The sequence below is a fragment of the Zootoca vivipara genome, chromosome 10 (assembly GCF_963506605.1).
Source record: "Zootoca vivipara chromosome 10, rZooViv1.1, whole genome shotgun sequence".
In the NCBI taxonomy this organism is placed as follows: Eukaryota; Metazoa; Chordata; class Lepidosauria; order Squamata; family Lacertidae; genus Zootoca; species Zootoca vivipara.
In genome coordinates this window covers 17,246,507-17,265,797 of record NC_083285.1, presented here as the reverse complement: position 1 = coordinate 17,265,797, position 19,291 = coordinate 17,246,507, and the positions used below count along the sequence as shown (strand labels likewise).

Here is a 19,291-nt window from a genome sequence, read left to right as displayed (position 1 = left end):
CTTTTGGCGATCTTCCTAGAGGAAGGGACGGGAGGCGGAGACCTCACCCCCTTTGCGGCGACAAGATCAGGGTATTGGGGTGAAGCATTGACTATGCCAAGAGATGTCATTGCTTCCCCCTTCCAGCGGCGGCGAACGGGGGGTGGGCTCTCTCTGCTTGAACATATGTTCTCCAGAGCCAGCCCCAACCCCCATACATGTGGATAACCCTGAAGCCTCCCAGAACCCCAGCTGGGGACTGGGAAGGATAACGCCCAATGCCTGAGCCAAGGTCTCCCTACATCTGAATCTTAATAAAGTTGTGGCCAATTTGAATCCCATAGCACGTTGTCTTGCGTCTTTATTCCGCTCAGCGGGTCGCCTGGGGTTTGGGGGACTCTGCCATAGGGACACTTGGAGGGTCTGTGTTTAATTTTTATTTTGAGAAGTACCAGTAGTTGTGAGACATCTGCAATAATCTGTCAAGTTTTGGAGACACTGCAAATTCATGCTCAGCAGCATATTATCTGTATTTGTTATGCAGAGCCAGAACCACAAATGTGGGAATAGTGTTCAGGGTAATACCCCCCATCCTGAAGGGGGGGGACCTGGTTACTACCCAGAAGATGACATATAAGTGGAAGTCATCTGGCATCTGGATTATATATTCAATATGCACGTTTGGCTTTTGACTGCAAGGGGGAAATCAGCCCACACAGCATCTGTGCTTATAGTATAATTTGTTCTTCTCAACACTTCCTCCTACTGAATGTTGAAGATTTCCAGACGAATTTGTATCTCTGGGTTCCCAAATCACACACTCCGCAATTGCACAGGAGTCGGGTTAATTTACAAGATAAAAATGCAGCCAGCACTCTGCTTTCTTCTCGGTAAGCAGGCATTCAGTAAAACGAGGAGCTCCGACTCCTACACAAAAAGTAATGTGTGTATTTACATTGCAGGAATTTCCCCTTTCGAAGTTGGTCGATAAATCAGAATCGTGAGCCCTTCTGCCTTTCAAATTGAAATTTGCTCCTTACTATTGAAGCCTCAGTCAACTATTGCTTGTACTGGATCCCAAACACTTTGCCTGTGGTTCAGTAGCTCTGATACTGAAAAAAGAATTCCCTCACAAACTGGGCCTTTCATGTCCTATTTTACAAGCAGAGGAAAACTCCTCCTGCACAACAGGGAATCCCCAATAATAGGAAGAATATTTCCCGTCATAAAAGAGAACAGGAAGTCCCTGCGCATGCTGGACTTCTGCCCACATCCCTCCAGTGCAATCCAGCAAAAAGTTTGAAATCCATTCGTCCTATGCTCCAAACTAATTTACAAATTCGGCAAATTACATTTGGGAATCTTCCTGGAGGTGTGGCGTTTTAAACTGGAGCATAAGGAATTACCTTTAAAAAAAAGAAGTCACTCACTGCACTAAAACTACACCCCGCACACAGAAACCTAGTGCATAAGGAAGTGGGCTAAAGTAGAAACATTCCCACCTGGTGCCCTATCAAGAGATTTGTTTAGTTCTTTTTAGAATGTAAACCCGCAGCTGCAATCTGCTGCAATATAGTGGCAATATAGTGCAAGGGAAAAAATTACACCCTGTGATTTCGCTAGACATCTCACTCATGTATAATTACCATCAAATTGGGGAGACCAAAGAGTGCTTTTTTAAAATAAAAAAATATTGATACTTACTCAAACATATACAAAAATATCTACCCATTATCTTTTTTATAATATACTGAGATAAAACAACTACTTAGTCTTATAGGAGAACAAAGTCAGAAGGGAGAAAAAACAGAGAAACCAAAGAAACAGAAAGTAAGAAAAAAGGAATAGAAAGAAGAACACAGCTAAGTGCTTAAGAGGCACACATTTTCCTGGGAGTAAACCCCACTGAACGCAACAGGACTTATTTCTTAGTTGCCATGTGCAGGATTGCACCATTCCATTTACATTGGTGGGGCACACCTAGCTTTCTGTGCCAGCCGCCCACAATCAACTGCATGAGAATAGAAAGTGGATGCAGAGCTATTGAAAATGGAAGTCATTCCTTGCTTGCGTGAGCTTTCCTTTCACAGCCAACAATGGGCACTCTGTATCCTGACAACCTCCGGACAGTGGGCATTATGTGGAACCAAGTTTTACTAAAACCAGTGAACTTATTTCTATGTAATGTGTTGATAGTCAGCATTTATATTTAACTGCATCTGTAAGCCTGCTTAATGGGGTGTAGGTGGCCCTATCTTTCCCTGGAATGTGCCCATTACACAAATCACATTAATTTCTATGAAACTTATTTAAGTGTAACCTTGCTATGAGCTTCCAGAAAAAATTCAGGGAACTTGAAGCAAGCTTTACTGAAATAAATGGGATTTACATTCCAGCAAAGTGTATTAGATCAAGGTGATAGTCTAAGCCAGGTAATCAAACCATAGTGACGTTTCTGAGAGAGCACAGAAGACCATTTTAAAAAAAAACAGCATCATGTGCGACTTAAAATGCCAATATATCAATAATGTTAAGATCCAAAAAATATCTGTAGGTATCAGTTGTGGTATATTATAAACACAACAGTAACCAATTCAACACTTTCTGCTTGTTACAGTCGACTGGCCAAATCACTTCTGGCTTCATTTTAAACCATCAGAATGTTATATAGCCATCACCATGAAATTGCTACTTTTACATTTTTTGCTTGATACGCCAGCCTCCGTGATTGCCTTGAAAATAAGCGATGAAGCCACACAGACCAGCATTACGTTTTCAAGCTACATTTGCTCAGTTTAAATCAGATACTTGCTTAATTGTATTTATTGGGGGGGGGGCACCACTAAAAAACCCCAAAACTAGCAGATGCTTTAAAACGTTGGTGCTTTAATGGAGACATTTTTTTAAAAAATGTTGTAGCCTAAATGAAAAACATATAAAATATATATTGCTCACCGTGACACTGGAGCAAACTTCAGGCTACAGTTTCATCAGTTTGTTTGTTTGTTGTTTGTTGTTTGTTTTTGCTTGCTTGCTTGCTCTTATATCCTGCATGTTGTTCCTAAGGAATCTACCATCCAGACACTGAGCAGATCTAGGTTTTGTGAATTGCTAGCCTTACATGTGACCTCAGACTATACCCTGGGACCCAGGATATTTTTGCACACACATTTTCACATTGCACTCTAGCAGGCAAAATGCCTTAGCAGCAAGATAAGGCAAAAGTGAATGGCACTAACTACTAAACAACAACTTCAATTCACAGCGATCCCTCCATGCCAATAACCAAACCACCAACAAGTGTGCTGTTTTGCCTTAGCTAGCCAGCTTGTCTGGGGTCGCCAAGACAGATAACCAGCTTACCACTTAGTAATGCTTTCTGACACCTATATTACTGCAAACCTGGTACAAACTAGGAATGAAGTGGGAAGCTGGTTCCATTTAAATTTTAGCTCACATGAAACAGGAAACCATGGTTTCTGCTAAAATACTATACTGAGTTTCAGGTTCTCACATATACAGACAGGTCCCTTCTCAGCTTTCACCCTTATGAAGCTGTTATGTACTATGCTTGGATCCTAGAACAATAGGCAAGTAGGATCCCAGAATGCAACAACTGATTGGCCTGCAGGAAAAGACCAATCAGGCCCCAGGAGGGAAGCAGAATCAGCCAATCAGACAGGACGCATTGTGTAAATAATGTATATAAAAGACTGAGGTTTATTTCATTTATTTCACTGTTTTCCAAGCTATAATAAAGAGCATGAAGTCACTAGAGGACTCTGAGTATATTTCAGAAGCAGAGCATTCCATTTTAAACTACCCATGGAGCCCTGTGGTGTCTAAAACTTGGGACAATATGGTTTGTTTAAAGCCGGCGTGCTCTGGTCCATGGGGTCATAAAGAGTCAGACACGACTAAACAACTAAACAACAAAAATGGTTTGTCAACTAGCCAGGATCTGAAACCATAGTTTAACCCAGCTTGATCTCACCAACTATAATTCAAGCAAACCAAAGTTCCCGTTTAGACATCACAGGGAACTCTGGTTAGCAGAAATGTTCCATCACCCTAGGATAAGAGGACAGGAGAGGGGATTAATATAGTGGTGGTTTTGCCAGGTTTTCCACTACACCTGAACCAAACCTAAGTGTCAGAAAGTGAAGTCTGATACAGAAGGCTTCTCCATCAGAAGACATCAAGGGCTAAGTCCGGAAATTGTGTTTCTTTATCTCATGTTGTACAAAATGCTACGGTTTTCGCAGGAAAGCGGTAGGGAGCTACCCAAAGGAGTGGTGGGTTTTTCAAACTTCTATAGAGGTCATGTCTGGCTCGGAATCTTTATTCCCAGTGGAACTATCTATTCAAATTAAGCCAGACTTGGCTCAAGCAGGAGTTACGCATGCTGTCGATTGTGTTGATATTTCCGAACTCTCCAAATCCTGCGTAATTCTTCGGGCTGATTTTGGATATGAAACAGCCTGATGCTGCTCCTCAGCAATAGTATGTCACTGGCAAATTTAACATGTTATACTGCAGAAGTTACAGTCACAAATGCACAGGGGTTATAAGGACTGAAGCCTGCCAAATGGTAGCAGCTTCGCATTTGAACATCTGCTTCATTTGCAGGCGGCTGCAAAGCAATCTGGTTTTGTATGTGATGCTGCAGAACACAACCAGAAGGTGGAAGCTGTTGCTCACCCAATTATTTTTTTAAAAATGTCCAGATGCACACAGGATTCAGGGACAATGCCTCCTTCAAATTTCAACAGAACGAGACACTCAATATTTCATTTATTTAAGTTACAGGTAGGTAGCCGTGTTGGTCTGACGTACTGGTAGTAAAACAATATATATATATATATATTTCCCTTCCAGTAGCACCTTAGAGACCAACTAAGTTTGTCATAGGTATGAGCTTTCGTGTGCATCTGAAGAAGTGTGCATGCACACGAAAGCTCATACCAGTGACAAACTTAGTTGGTCTCTAAGGTGCTACTGGAAGGAGGGGGGATTATTTGTTTCATTTATTTACCTAGCTTTTCAAGGCAAAGAAGGGGCTAGATTTTTATATTTTGCCTCCAATGACAGTAATCTTGCAGCGTTTGTCTGTACCCAGTTCCAGTCTAATTTTAGGTTGGTCAATTTCTCCTGGATAACACCATCTCATAAAGCACGTCCAAAGAACATTACTTGCCCCTCGAGCTCTAAAAGTAAATTTAAAGGATCCCTTTGATGTACCAAGGCACGGCCTCTTCTCTGACCTCTCTCAATGCCCTCACATGCTAACCAGTCCTCCCTCTTCTGTCGTTTTTACCTCAGTGCCAAGCTTTTAAAGTATGAAGCTCTTTTATTTTATTAAGCTATTTATAAACTGCCCTTCGTCAAAAGGTAGCAGGGTGGTGACTGGCCAAACAACAATAAAATGCCATCAAAAGGGCAGTAACCGCACAGTAGGACAATGTAGGCAGCTTAAAATCTGCTCTGGAGGGTAGGACTCGAACCAATGGCTTAAAGTTACAAGAAAGGAGATTCCGACTAAAGGTTTGGAAAAAAAACTCTCTGACAGTAAGTGCTGTTCGGCAGTGGAACAGACTCAAATCAAATCAAATACTTTATTACGGCCATAGGCCCATATTTAGATACCAACACAGAATAATATACACCATACAGCAGAATAAAATAGGACAAAATAAAATAAAATAAATTGAATTAATTCCATCCATATAAATCCTATCCCTACATTATAAATTTCATTTACAAGGTAGGAACAACATAACACTTAGGTTATCAGGTCACCACTATAAATCAAACACTTGAATGATCAATAATCATAAAGTAACCCATTTTTTCCTCTTATAGGATAAAACTGCATCAAGTATCTGGCTACAAGGAGTGATCTGCTTGGATCATGTGGAACAGACTCCCACAGAAGGTGGACTCTCCTTCCTTGGAGGTTTTTAAACAAGAGGTTGGATGGCCATCTGTTTTGGATGCTGAGATCCCTGCATTGCGGGGGGTTGGACTAGATGACCCGTGGGTCCCTTCCAACTCTTCTATGATTCTATACCCAGGCAAACAGAAAAGGTTTGACCCAGAAGATAGTGTCACGGCTTCTGAAATGCTGGTTACTGGTGAATTATTGCAGAATCTGCTTCATTGCTCAAATGACAAGTTCTGGGATAGGCTAACTCCCATTTAAATTTTCTCCTGAAAGAGTGCTTGCCCGTTTTCCAGGGCAAATGCCATTAAATAATGCTAAGCCTTTTCCTGAAAGGATGACGGTCCTTCCCTCCAGGAAAGACAGAACATCCTCCGAAGAAAACAAAAACACTAGTTCAGCTATAGGGCCCATCCTGTCTCCAATACCAGGCAGTTCCGAACGCTGGAATTTACAACCGCAAAAATCATTACAGAACTCCATTCACTCCTACCTTTGGACAGACTAGGATATTACAGGACATCCTGAGCTTGACATCACATGCCTTAATAAATAAAATACCGTGTAACAAATAAAATACTGGGTGGGGGTTACTGTTTTTGTTTGCTGTTATGTTATGCATTTTTGAGTTATTATATTGTACATCGCCCTGTGATTCTCAGATGAAGGCACATAAATTCAATTTAAAAAATTAATAAATAAAGTTAACCATCTTGGATAATCTACTGTTATTTCTGTCCTCCACAAATCCATCTAGTAGTTATTAAGTCCACATATACCAAACCTTCCAAATGTCCCTATTTTCCAGGGACGGTCCCAGATTTACAAAAGCCACCCCGGTTTCTGATTTGATCCCGGAATGTCCCGCTTTTCCTTAGGACATCCCTATTTTCATCAGAGAAATTTTGGAGGGTATGGAATTATGTCACCCAAACCCAAGCCCCGGGGGGGGGGGGGCTATACAACCCTTAGAATACATCTGAAGGCAGCCTTGTATAGTGAAATGTTTAATGTTTTATTATGTTTTTATATATATTTTGGAAGCCGCCTGGAGCGGTGCGGGAGCCCAGTCAGATGGGTGGGGTAACAACAACAGCAACAAACAAACAAACAACAAACAACAACAAACATTATGGAATAGAACGCCCCAATTTTCATCAGAGAAATGTTGGAGGGTATGATATACCATTATATACATATGACTCAGCTCACTTTTATACCTGATTCCTGTAGCTTCCGCATTACCTGAAAGGATTTAAACCTGTTTATGTTTCCACACAGCTTCTGACTTCGTATGCATCTCTCGCAGGGATGACAAATTGCAACGTGAATACAGAGAGCCTATTTTCGGTGACTCTCTGTGTACTTCTTAAGAGAAAAAGTGCACAATGTCCACTTCAGCACCTTGAAAGTAGTTATATTAGAAAAATTGCCCCCTATGTGATTATAAATAAGGAATGGTGAAATGAAACAAGATAGAGAGTTACACCAAGGACTGATTGAGGAGAGGATCAATATCAGCAGAAAATAAAAGATGGATATTAGCTCTTGAAATCCAGAACATGGGGAGTCCCACTGAAATTAATTAATTTGGACTATATTTGGCTGTATTGTTTTTTGTTTTTGAATGTGGAAACATTTGGTTTGATTTGTTATTAATATGAATGGGTTTTTTTAATTGGAAAATGAACAAAAATTATTTACCAAAACAGAAAAAAATAAAGTTATATTTTATTAAAAATTTGAGAATCACTTGTTTTCCCTGTTGCACTAAACACTATGTATTGCAGGCTTCGGGAGATCGGAACCCAAAAGGTCTCTTCGGTGCTACTTTACTTCAAGTAATAGATAATGTACCTTAAAAGCAACTACCTTCCGAGAACCTGCTGTAACAAGTCTGTGTAAGAAGAATAAAGTCACAGGGGCCTTTTGGAAACACCAAGTTTAGGCCTGTCCAGAATAGATAGCTGTTGACGGGGAGGCATTCCTAAAAGAAGGCAAATTTCTCGCCAACAATCTTAAGTCAGAGAGAAGAGTTTGGATTTGGATTTGATATCCCGCTTTATCACTACCCAAAGGAGTCTCAAAGTTGCTAACATTCTCCTTTCCCTTCCTCCCCCACAACAAACACTCTGTGATGTGAGTGGGGCTGAGAGACTTCGTTCAAGTTTAATGTTTGTATATTTTATACTGAAGTTTTATTTTGTTTTGTAACCTGTCCTGGGATCAGGAATTGATGAAGGACAGCAGAGAAGAGGCATAAATAAATACCTATTTTCAGTATTAAATAAAATGCATACATACACACACAGCGGGACACTATAACGGGACACAACGGAGGTTGCCATGGATACTTTAGGTGCAGGGGGTTAGACTAGGCGGCCGTCAGTGTCCCTTCTGACACTACGATTTAATAATACTGTGATTCTATGAAAACCAAGTTGACACCAAATGTTAACTACGGATTAAGTACTTAGTAAGTCCTTATGTTCAACAATTGACTCATGCTGAGCTAATTCTGTTGGAATCCTTTGCACAGGAATACAGGAATCCTATATAATAAATATGCAAGTGTCTCTGCGTCCAGTCCCTGTGTCCCTGTGTCCGCGTGACTGCGCATGTGCCCCATGGACACAGGGATTGGACGCAGAGACAATATCTCGGTCGCGCGCCCAGGACACTCTCATGCGGCGCCGGAGGCTGTGCTAGCAGGCCACTCCCAGCGCCGACCTCCATGGGCGCCTAGAGGATCCCCGCCCCCGGCTTCGGCCCCGCGACAGCCATGGGCACCCCCGGAGCCACCTTCGTCACCAGCCTCCGTTGTTCTGGTGAAGGAAGGAGGCGGAGGCGGTGACGGTAACAGCAGCAGCGGGAGCAGCCCAGCCCGAGCGTGCCTCACCTTCCCTGGCCTCTGCCCATCCTGAGCTCCTCGCCCTCAGGGGTCGGCCTCCATGGGCGTCTAGAGGCTGTGGAGCAACGACGGAGGAGCCCTTGAGAGGAGCGGCGAGGCCGCGGCCTTCCCTCCCTCTCTGTGCTCGGCCGTGGGGCACGACAGGAGAGCGAGTTTGTTTACTTGCGTTCCCGGCGCGCCCCGCGGCCGAGCGCAGAGAGAGAGAGGGAAGGCTGTGGCCCCGCTGCTCTTCTCACATATCTTCTAGCGCCCGTTTTCTAAACGGGCTGAATGACACTAGTAAGCAATATTAAACCCAGCGTATTCCGTTGGAACTGCAAAAATGACAATAAAGGTCTATCCAAGAAATCCAGCGCTCCTCTCCAATACTTGTGACAAAACCAATCAATCAATCTCTGTGGGTTTGACCACTGAATTTTGTGGGGGAATATTTTCGTATTGTATATGTTATGCAACAAGTACAGTGGGTTAGCCGTTGCAGGATAGTATTATTGGTACTGTATTGCCCTTTAAGACTGACAGTCTACACCTGAGTAATCACACCTAAGTACAGTGGTACCTCGGTTTATGAACTTAATCCACTCCAGAAGCCCATTCTTAAACCAAAACAGTTCTTAAACCGAGGCACGCTTTCCCTAATGAGGCCTCCCGCCACCGGTGCCCTTCCACCATTCAGATTCTGTTCCTAGATTGAGATAAAGTACACAAACCAGGACACTACTTCCAGTTTTGCGGAGTTCGTAAACCAAATGGTTCGTAAACAGGGCTGTTCTTAAACCAAGGTACCACTGTAAAATGTAAAGGACCCCTGGACGGCTAAGTCCAGTCAAAGGCAACTATGGAGTTGCGGCACTCATCTCACTTTCAGGCCAAGGGAGCCGACGTTCATCCACAGACAGCTTTCTGGGTCATGTGGCCTGCATGACTAAACCACTTCTGGCGCAACGGAACACCTTGATGGAAGCCAGAGTGCACGGAAACACCATTTATCTTCCTGCCACAGCATTATCTACTTGCACTGGTATGCTTTTGAACTGCTAGGTTGGCAGGAGCTGGGACAGAGCAATGGGAGCTCCCTCTGTCACGGGGATTCGGACCACCAACCTTCTGATCAGCAAGCCCAAGAGGCTCAGTGATTTAGACCACAGTGCCACCCGCGTCCCTTTAAAACTGACAGTGCACACCTGAGCATAGCTGCCAAGTCTCCCATTTCTCGCGGGAAACCCCCGTATTTAAACCCATTTCCCGCTGTTATCCCGAATAAAGAAAAATCCCGTAAATCCCCCGGATTTCCTACCTGCCAGGGAGGCTCCTTCTGCGCATGTCTGGACATGCGCAGAACCCATTTTGGATGCCGCTCTGCCCATGTCTGGGCACCGGAAATCGGGCAGCGCCGGCACCGAAAGTTGCTTCTATGCATGTCCAGACATGCGTAGAAGCGACTTCCAGTGCCACGCCACTGCTGATCCCGGATTTTTCTTACCGGGGGTTGGAGGGTATGCACCTGAGTAATCACACCTAGGTAATCACTACTCAACGCTAATCAGCATCACCTTTTCTAAGTTCCAAATGTGCCCGTGAGCCTGAAAAGGTTCAGGACCCCTAACTACACACTGGAATTAAAACTATTCTGGCAAGTACACAACACGGCGACCTTTTTTCTATGTTCTACACGCCCACCTGCCAATCTTTCTGGAGATGCCGCGAAGAAATAATGCTCGAAGGCCAGTGCCTCTGAACCTCTGGAGGAGGGAAAGAAATCATCTCATTGTGCTACAGCAGCCTCAGCTGTCAGATTACAAGATGTCCTTTGGTCCACAGCAGACATGGGAGCGTAAGACAACAAATCTGTGAAAATATAAAGACTGTCCTTGCATCTTGAAGTACTCAGGCGCACTTCAATGGGAATTCCTTACTTCTAGGAAAGTGTAGTGAGGACACCAGCACCATGTCTGTTTCTTGCTCCTGGGGACCAAAGGAACTGAATCAACGCACACAAAACGTGACAGGCACGGCAGCTGAGCACACCAAGGACACACATGTCCTCCAGCCATAGTTATGAAATCTGGCAGCGGCACTTGGAAGGGAAGGTTGCTCGATGGTGACAGAAAATGACTTTGAAATAACTTGGAAGGATTCAGGCTTGGGCATCTCAAGAGTTGAAAAGTCTGTGCGACGGTTAGAGCCATCAAAGGCAGAAGTGGCGGCCAGGATTCAAGAGGAGCTTGGCCGGGAATGCCAGCCAACTCTGCACCTACGTGGGTAGACGACCCATTTTTCTTCCTGGCAACAGATCACTTGTGCCTTGTGGGATGCTTTGCCAAGACTGAGTTGCTAGCCTTTTAGGATAGCCTTGAGAAGCTGCGCACAAAGCGGAGAGCTGGGAAGCTCATGTGTGCATGCAGAACACCATACAATATGTTTTGGGATTGTTTCTTTTTTTAAAAAAAAATAAAAGATTATTCTCTAGGAACACTGTGCAGAGATCGCTCCGTATTTGAGTAGTTCTGTACATCAGTTAAACTATCATCACAAGTGCTACTCAAAAGATACACATAACTGGAACTTCTCTTGTGTTAAATCCGTAGAATCATAGAATTAAATTGGAAGGGACTTTCGAGGATCTTCTAGTCCAGGGGTGGCCAACTTCCAAGAGGCTGCGATCTACTCATAGAGTTAAAAAACTGGCAGTAATCTACCCCCTTTTGGGGGATTGAGGTCAAAGTTGTTGAGCTTTTTTTTTTTTTAGGAAGGAAAGCCCTGTTTTCTGGGGTTCACATAAAAGTTGTTGAGCTTCTTTAGGAAGGTGGAAAGCAACACTGAGCTTTTTTTTTTAGGAAGGAAAGCCCTGGTTTTGGTGGTTCAGGTCATTTTAGGGGTGCAGGGCAAAGGTGTTGAGTTTTTTTTTTAGGGAAGCCAATGTTTTTTAGCTTCTTTGGGGGGGGAGCCACTGATCTACCAGTGATCTACCACAAACATCCAGTGATCTATCGGTAGATCACGATCTACCTGTTGGACATGCCTGTCCAAGGACATTGTCAGAAGAACTGCAAGATGGTTTGTAGTACACTGGCGAAGTGTTTTGCAGTCCTTGCCATTTAAAACCAATGCAGTCGCAACCCCCCACTTCAGCAAATAACTACAGCAGCTCATTAGTGACATTAATATAGCCATTAAATAGATTGCCCCTGCTGCCCATCTTTGCACACAGTTAGAAACAAAAACCGTGGCACTTTTCAAAACCCATCTATTATTTAATTAAGCTTCCTTAACATTTTTTTTTGCAATCAGTCTGGAGGAAAGATATTTTTTACAACAGTGAATTTATTTTATTTATTAACCTCATTTAGGTCTTGATTCTCCAAAAGACTGCACGTAGAGCAATAAAACGACCATTCGTTCCAGTGTAATAAGGAGAAGAAACTAAAGAAGGGAATATCGAAAGCGGTGCAATCTAGGGCCTGAGTCACTTGTAACACTGAGACAAATCATGGCTTAGTCGCTTCATGTGGTTGTTTCTGATCATCCTCTGATCTTGCTGCTGCTGCTGCTGCTGCACTGGTGGGAACCAAACCATAGTTCAATATAGTGTTGCACCCAAACCCCAGTTCATGGTCTATCTCCCCCAAACAAACCATGAGTGGTAAGTCATGGAATAAATCTTAGCTAAGCCTGTGTTTTGTCAGAGAGGAAGAAACCACGAGCCCGCAGTTCAGACATTATAATTACTTTTTTCCCACTTCTATACCACTTTATATTTTTAAGAAAAAAAAAATTCAAAGCGATACACCACAAAGCCAAACCATGGCTTAGCTCAGAGCATAGTCTCGGCAGCAACATCAGAGGGGGAGCAAAGCGACAGTACTGACTTCTCACTGAGAGGCAACACACACATTTCTTCAAAACTAAGCCATGGTTTGGATTCAAATTACATGCAAACCGAGTCTAAAAATCATCCCTAAACAGCTTCGGCCCAGTATACCTGAAGGAGCGTCTCCACCCCCATCGTTCAGTCTGGACACTGAAGTCCAGCTCCAATGACCTTCTGGCGGTTCCCTCACTGTGAGGTTACAGGGAACCAGGCAGAGGGCCTTCTTGGTAGTGGTGCCTGACCCTCCCACCAGATGTCAAGGAAATAAACAACTATCTGACTTTTAGAAGACATCTGAAGGCAGCCCTGTTTAGGTAAGTTTTTAATGTTTGATGTTTTGACGCATTTTTAATATTCAGTTAGGAGCCTCCCAGAGTGGCTGGAGAAACCCAGCCAGATGGGCGGAGCAAAAATAATAAATTATTTTATTATTATTATTATTATTATTATTATTATTATTATTTACCCGGCACCTCAACACCAGCTGTGGAGGTATTTAAGTGGCAGGACGTAGAAAAGACCCTCTCTGAAGCCCACAAGCTGCTCACCTCAAAAGGTAACAGACTTACAATGCAGATTTAAGCAAATGGGAAGTTTGCAAGGGAGGCCATGATCTTTCAGATCCCCCCATTTGGAGTTTATAGCTCAAAGCAGCATTCCGTTTCGTCCCTGAGAACATACCAGAAGCCAGTATAGACTTTGCAAGATCAGTACAATTATTTTCAATGCAGGACTACCCTCTTCGCAATCTTACCACGGCATATGGGACCAGTGCTATTCCCAAGAAGCCTCAACACACTGCAGTAATCTAATTCTAACCTTACCATGAAAAGGGCATGGATTAAGTGAGGCAAGATCACATCTGATATAAGAAGATGGAACACCAAAGTAGGAAAAAGGTATTTGAAACTCTGGCTGTTGCTTGGGCCTCCAAAGATAAGGTAGGCTCTCATTTACTGAAGACTGGAAACTCCTTACAGACTTTTTGCATGAAAAAGGAAATGAACTTATGATACCTGGGTTTGAGGATTGAAGAAAAGATTGGTTTATAGAAATTAGATGAAGAATCAGAAGTTCTCCTTTTCTCTTTTTGGTTTGTGTTGTTATTTAGGTTAGGTGGCAGAAAGGTGAGGAGGAATTAAAGAACCTTTTAATGAGGGTGAAAGAGGAGAGCACAAAATATGGTCTGAAGCTCAACATTTAAAAAACGAAGATCATGGCCACTGGTCCCATCACCTCCTGGCAAATAGAAGGGGAAGAAATGGAGGCAGTGAGAGATTTTACTTTCTTGGGCTCCTTGATCACTGCAGGTGGTGACAGCAGTCACGAAATTAAAAGACGCCTGCTTCTTGGGAGAAAAGCAATGACAAACCTAGACAGCATCTTAAAAAGAACATCACCTTGCCAACAAAGGTCCGTATACTTAAAGCTATGGTTTTCCCAGTATTGATGTATGGAAGTGAGAGCTGGACCATAAAGAAGGCTGATCGCCGAAGAATTGATGCTTTTGAATTATGGTGCTGGAGGAGACTCTTGAGAGTCCCATGGACTGCAAGAAGATCAAACCTATCAATTCTAAAGGAAATCAGCCCCAAGTGCTCACTGGAAGGACAGATCCTGAAGCTGAGGCTCCAATACTTTGGCCACCTCATGAGAAGAGAAGAATCCTTGGAAAAGACCCTGATGTTGGGAAAGATTGAGGGCACTAGGAGAAGGGGACGACAGAGGACAAGATGGTTGGACAGTGTTCTCGAAGCTACCAACATGAGTTTGACCAAACTGCGGGAGGCAGTGGAAGACAGGAGTGCCTGGCGTGCTCTGGTCCATGGGGTCACGACTAAATGACTAAACAACAACAATTTTTATCTCTGATAAAAAAAGATACTGGAAATTTGACAAAATAACATTTGTATTCTGTTTCAAACTTTAATAAAATCTGTTCAAATAACCCGAATCTGAAAGCACATTTTAGCTGCCAACCTAATCCCTCAGGTCAAAGTACAGTTCCCAAGATTATTTGGGACTGTTTAAAATGACATGATACTCTTTAAAGCAGGGGTTGGCAAAGTTTTTTGGCTTGGGCCAGTTCACGGTCCCACAGACGCTGCAGTGGGCCGGAGTGTGTGTGTGCACGCATGCGCAAACGCTATTTCCAGCGCTCCTTCCGGTGCGGAGGAGGCGTGCACAGCTTCCCTTTGGCTGCAGGAGCTTCCTGCAGCCAATGGGAAGCTGGCCAGCATCACAGAAGGTAGTCCCAGATCTGCTCCGTGCCAACCAAGCAGGCGGCGGGAGTCCCTGAGTGGGCGGTGGGGGTCCATGGTCCGGTTAAATGACCCCCATGGGCCGCTTGCAGCCCACAGGCCTTAGGTTGCCGACCCCTGCTATACAGGTATACTGCAGATAGGACCTAGGAAACAAATCTTGGAGGGGTTATATAAAGAGGAACAAACTTGATTCTGAGTGGCTTGGATTAACCGGCCCGGAGTGGGGGAAATTGCGGTGGATGGATAAAACAACCAAAACATAGCATGACGCGAGGCAAGCACCTGAACTTCGCAAGACCAGATCTGGGTGACAACAGGTAAGACGTCAATGCAGCTTTATCAACCCATTATACAGAATAATTAGTAGTTGGTGTGCTAATGAAGAAGTACTCTGTTTTAACACACAACACTAAAAATCATTTTAGAAAAAGCATCAAATCTGAATGCAAAGCCTATGTCAGCCCCAAGGATAGTGCCAGGCAGGTTTGAAGGGGGCACCAGCAACATGTAATCTGGTGGTTTCATCCTAAATTGGTGCCCCTTCCCCCCCCCATAATTTTAATTGTTTTCATATAAATACAAGAACAACATCGAACTACAGTTACTTGCCCAGTGGTACATTCTCAGTTTCTTATGGAGTACACAGTACACAAGTAATATGTTTATTTATGCATTCTCAATTTAATATCCTCTCCGCAGAGATTATTGTGTTGGGGAAGCCAATCTTGGCCATGGATTTACAAGGGCAGCAGCCACCTAGAGGAGGGAGCTCAAAGCAGGTACCAGCACCTGTGGGCCCCTGTCAGGATTCTAGGTGCCTAGCAGCTGCCTAAGGGTGCGAATGCCACACCCTGTAGGCCAGATTCTATTTGCATAAAATCAGTTGTGTTACTAGGAAAACATAGCGATGGAAAACCTACATGCACCTTCTAATATATGCATCCACCCTTAAGAACACATTTGACCATGATGTCAGGCTGTCAGGTTTTTGGAGCCCAGTTCCACTTTTCCTCAAATGAATGAGCAGTCCCTGTCTAAGAGTAAGGATCCTGCAGCCATCCAGATGTTGAACTACAACTCTCATGATCCTTGACCATTGGTCATGCTGGCCAGGACCAATGTGAGTTGAGGAGGGCCACAGGTTCCCTATTCCTGCTCTTTAACAAAAAAAATCATCATGGCTAGGTCGGCAGAGCCTTTTCAGGGGTGGCCCCACACACATCTTTGGAACCCCTTTCCCAAGGAAATTTGCAGGGCTGTGTCGCTACAGGTTTTTAAGACAACTCTGAAGCCTTTATTCTAGTCTGCATTTGGCTAACAGGCAGTATAAAAAAGAAGAAGCGTTAGCTGCTCCCAATTCTAATTTAAATAGTGGTTATTAGTTTGTTTTTGTGGGAGATTCTAATCTGTAAACTGCCACGCCCCTAAAAGGTAGGTTATAAATTCTTTGAATAGAATGCAATTTGTTGATGAGCAATATGGCTCACTGGAAATAGGAAGGAGGGCATGAAAATGCCCTGCAAGAGCAGATTCGCAGACTTTCCTCTTGACAACAAACTTTTCAGATGCAAGACAAAACCTAACATTACTTCCATGGCTATCCCACCGACTTCATTTATTAATCTTTCCTTAATGCACAGGGCCGAGGTGCTATACATAAGGGAAACTTTTTTTACCCTTGAAGGAAAAAACAGAGGAGTAAGCCCAGTGAACTAATTGCCCTTTGGGGGCAATATCTGGAAATGCTGGACTCTATCATCTGAGCAGGAGGAGGAACTCACCCAGAAAAGCAGGTTTAGGGCGTACAGCAGGCACCGCAAACACTTCACTGAGTCTTCTCTGGTCATTGTGAGCGCCTCTCCGCAGAAAGCCCCATCCTCAGACTCGCTACATCCTCTTATGAACAGGCACCTCTGACACAGAAAATTTCAGCAATCTTAAAAAAAAAAAAAGAGGGAGGGGGGGAGGGAGAAAGGGAGGGGCAGGAAGAGAGGAAGGAAAAGGAAAATCATTTCACTGATGACAGTATAAGGAGAAAGCAAGCCAGGGGCAGGACGGAGATGGAAAGTTTGCAAACTTTGCAGTCAACTTTGCAAACTTTTTTTTTTTTTGCTGCTGGCTGTAGACATTTCAACTGAAGTGTCATTTGAGCGTCAGAGGGGACAGAGAGGGGGAGAGGAGCAGCAGCAGCAGGCGCTAGCTTTTTGCACTGCCCCCATGCAAAACTTCCTGGGACTGGGAGGGGAGGTCTCCTTTCGACCTTGGCCTCCATTCACACGACGCACGCGGGGTGGCACCCTTCTGAAACCCCCTTGTTTACTGAAGCCACGAGGGCGCGCGCTCTCTCTTTCTCTCCCCACACGCACCCCCATCCCGGAATCATTGCTCCGGTTAAGCGCTTTGGCGGGGTGGGAAGCCGTTTCTCCTTTCATTACTCATTAACCATCTCGATGGCGGACCGACGGCAGGGCGCAAGAAAGGAGACCTCAACTCACAGCAGTGGAGTTCAGGATCGGAGAAGGGGGGCGCGTTCTTGGAGAGCGCAGACCCTTCCCTCTTTGAGCCCGCCTCTTCAAAAAAATAATTAAAAAATCATTTATTTATTTTTTGCACATAGAAACACCGTTCCCTGTTTTAGGATTCAGGGTAGACGATTGCTTCTGCCCTGGAACTGCTGCTGGGGTGACAGGGCGAGGATGTCAGAGTGGGGTACAGGGGTGTCAACTTGAATAAAATATTGGGGGCCCCAGGAAAGCCCCGCCGCGCATCACCGATCACAAGACAGGGGGGGTGCACAATTTGAATGCCCGTCACCTTTGGGGAGGCCCTGAAATATTTTAGGGGAGTGGGTTGCAACAAGAGAAACGGGCGATCGAGCCATGACAGGGAAGCCTGGCGAAGGATCCGGCTGGAGCAAGGCGCAGGGAGCAGCCACCGGGTTCCTCCTCCGACTCCCACCCTCCTAGCTCCCGGTCCCATGCCATGCCCTGAACTCCTTCCCGGGACAAGCAACTATGTGCGTGGATTCCAGCTGCCCCTGCTGCTGCCCAACCTGCCCAAGGATCGCGGGGCAACGCTGGGAGTTGCGCCGGGGCGGAGGAGGAGAAGTTCGTGAACTTAACTTACCACGCTCGCCGCGTGGGTTGCAGCTCCGCGATGATCCCGACGGGGCTGATCCAAGGTGCAAAAAGGAGAAAGAGAAAGTGCTCTGTTCTGAAGCAGCCGAGCCGGCTCCTCTCCAAACCCCGCCAGGTAAAGGAAGGCTGCTTAGGCAATAACTCTCGCCCAATCGCTCGGGCTCCCACCTCCTTTCCCGTCGGTGGCTCCACGAGAGGCAGCCGCCAGCTGCACAAGTACTTGCCACGCATGCTCGGCAGGAACACCAAGACCGGGCTTCTGTCGGGTCTTAGAGTCCACGGTTGCCCCGCCGGCTCCTGGGGCGAGGAGAGCGGCATCCCTGGTGATCTGGGCGCGATGCGATGCCATATTTCTTAGGAAAACCGCCCAAATTGTTGAGATTCTTCTAGGGAGACCCCAAAATTGTTGAACTTTTTTTTTTAAAAAAGCAAACCACCAAAATTGATTACGTTTGCATGGGATTTAGATGAAGAGAGGCCCTAGGCTGCTCCACTTGTGATGTCCCTCCCCACCCTCACAACTAGAAGAAAATGGAAGCCTATTATAAACAAAATTGAGTGAAGGCAAGGATGATGACGGGTATTTAAAATTCTGCAATCCATAATTTCTCCTCTAAAGGGCATAAGATATTATTGCTAAATACCATGGTGGTTTTTTTTAAAATGCATAAAATTAACACTGAAAAACTTTTGCAATAACTGAACTTCGTAAACCTGCGGCTTGGGCAGGCTGGGTCTTCCTGTTATATACCTGCTGGGATTGACAAGGCATCTGACCCTCACCTAAATCTCGTAGCTCTCCTGAGCAGCCACAGTATGGAAATAAAGGATGAGATTGTCCACCAGATACCAGGCACTCTACTATTCAAAACAGGCCCCAGTCTTTTTGTTACAATCCCCTTCTCAATTAAGTAATCAATTTCAAGATAGAATTTAAATTCTCAAAACTTTCTCATTTGTTAATTCGAGCAAGTAAACTACTGCTCTCACTTCATTACAAACAGTATTCTACCTGCAACACACTTTCAATTAACCAACTAGAAGGATTACTGTTAATAGCACCAGTTTTCCTATAACTTGATCAAGTTTCCTATAACTTGATATTGCTGGATAGTTTTGATGAACTGCTTTCTGTTGCCACCCTGGAACTTTATTTATTAGTGCCACTTTGTTTTGTACGATTCCTTG

The 19,291-nt window shown here is 44.4% G+C and overlaps 1 protein-coding gene across 2 annotated transcripts in view; it reads right to left on the bottom strand.

Annotated features, from left to right (window-relative positions):
* The window catches only part of TSPAN12 (tetraspanin 12), an 83,747-nt gene extending 65,380 nt beyond the window's left edge, over positions 1-18,367 (bottom strand). The window contains exons 1-2 of one of the 2 annotated variants that reach the window (XM_035126863.2): positions 18,089-18,367; positions 16,748-16,902 (exon numbers count right to left, since the gene is read on the bottom strand). In XM_035126863.2, the coding sequence (XP_034982754.1) occupies positions 16,748-16,813 (66 nt within the window). In that variant the 5' untranslated portion in view covers positions 16,814-16,902; positions 18,089-18,367. The remainder of the gene's footprint in view (positions 1-16,747; positions 16,903-18,088) is intronic. The other variant, XM_035126862.2, reaches the window with a different exon arrangement.
* Positions 18,368-19,291: the final 924 nt, after the last annotated feature.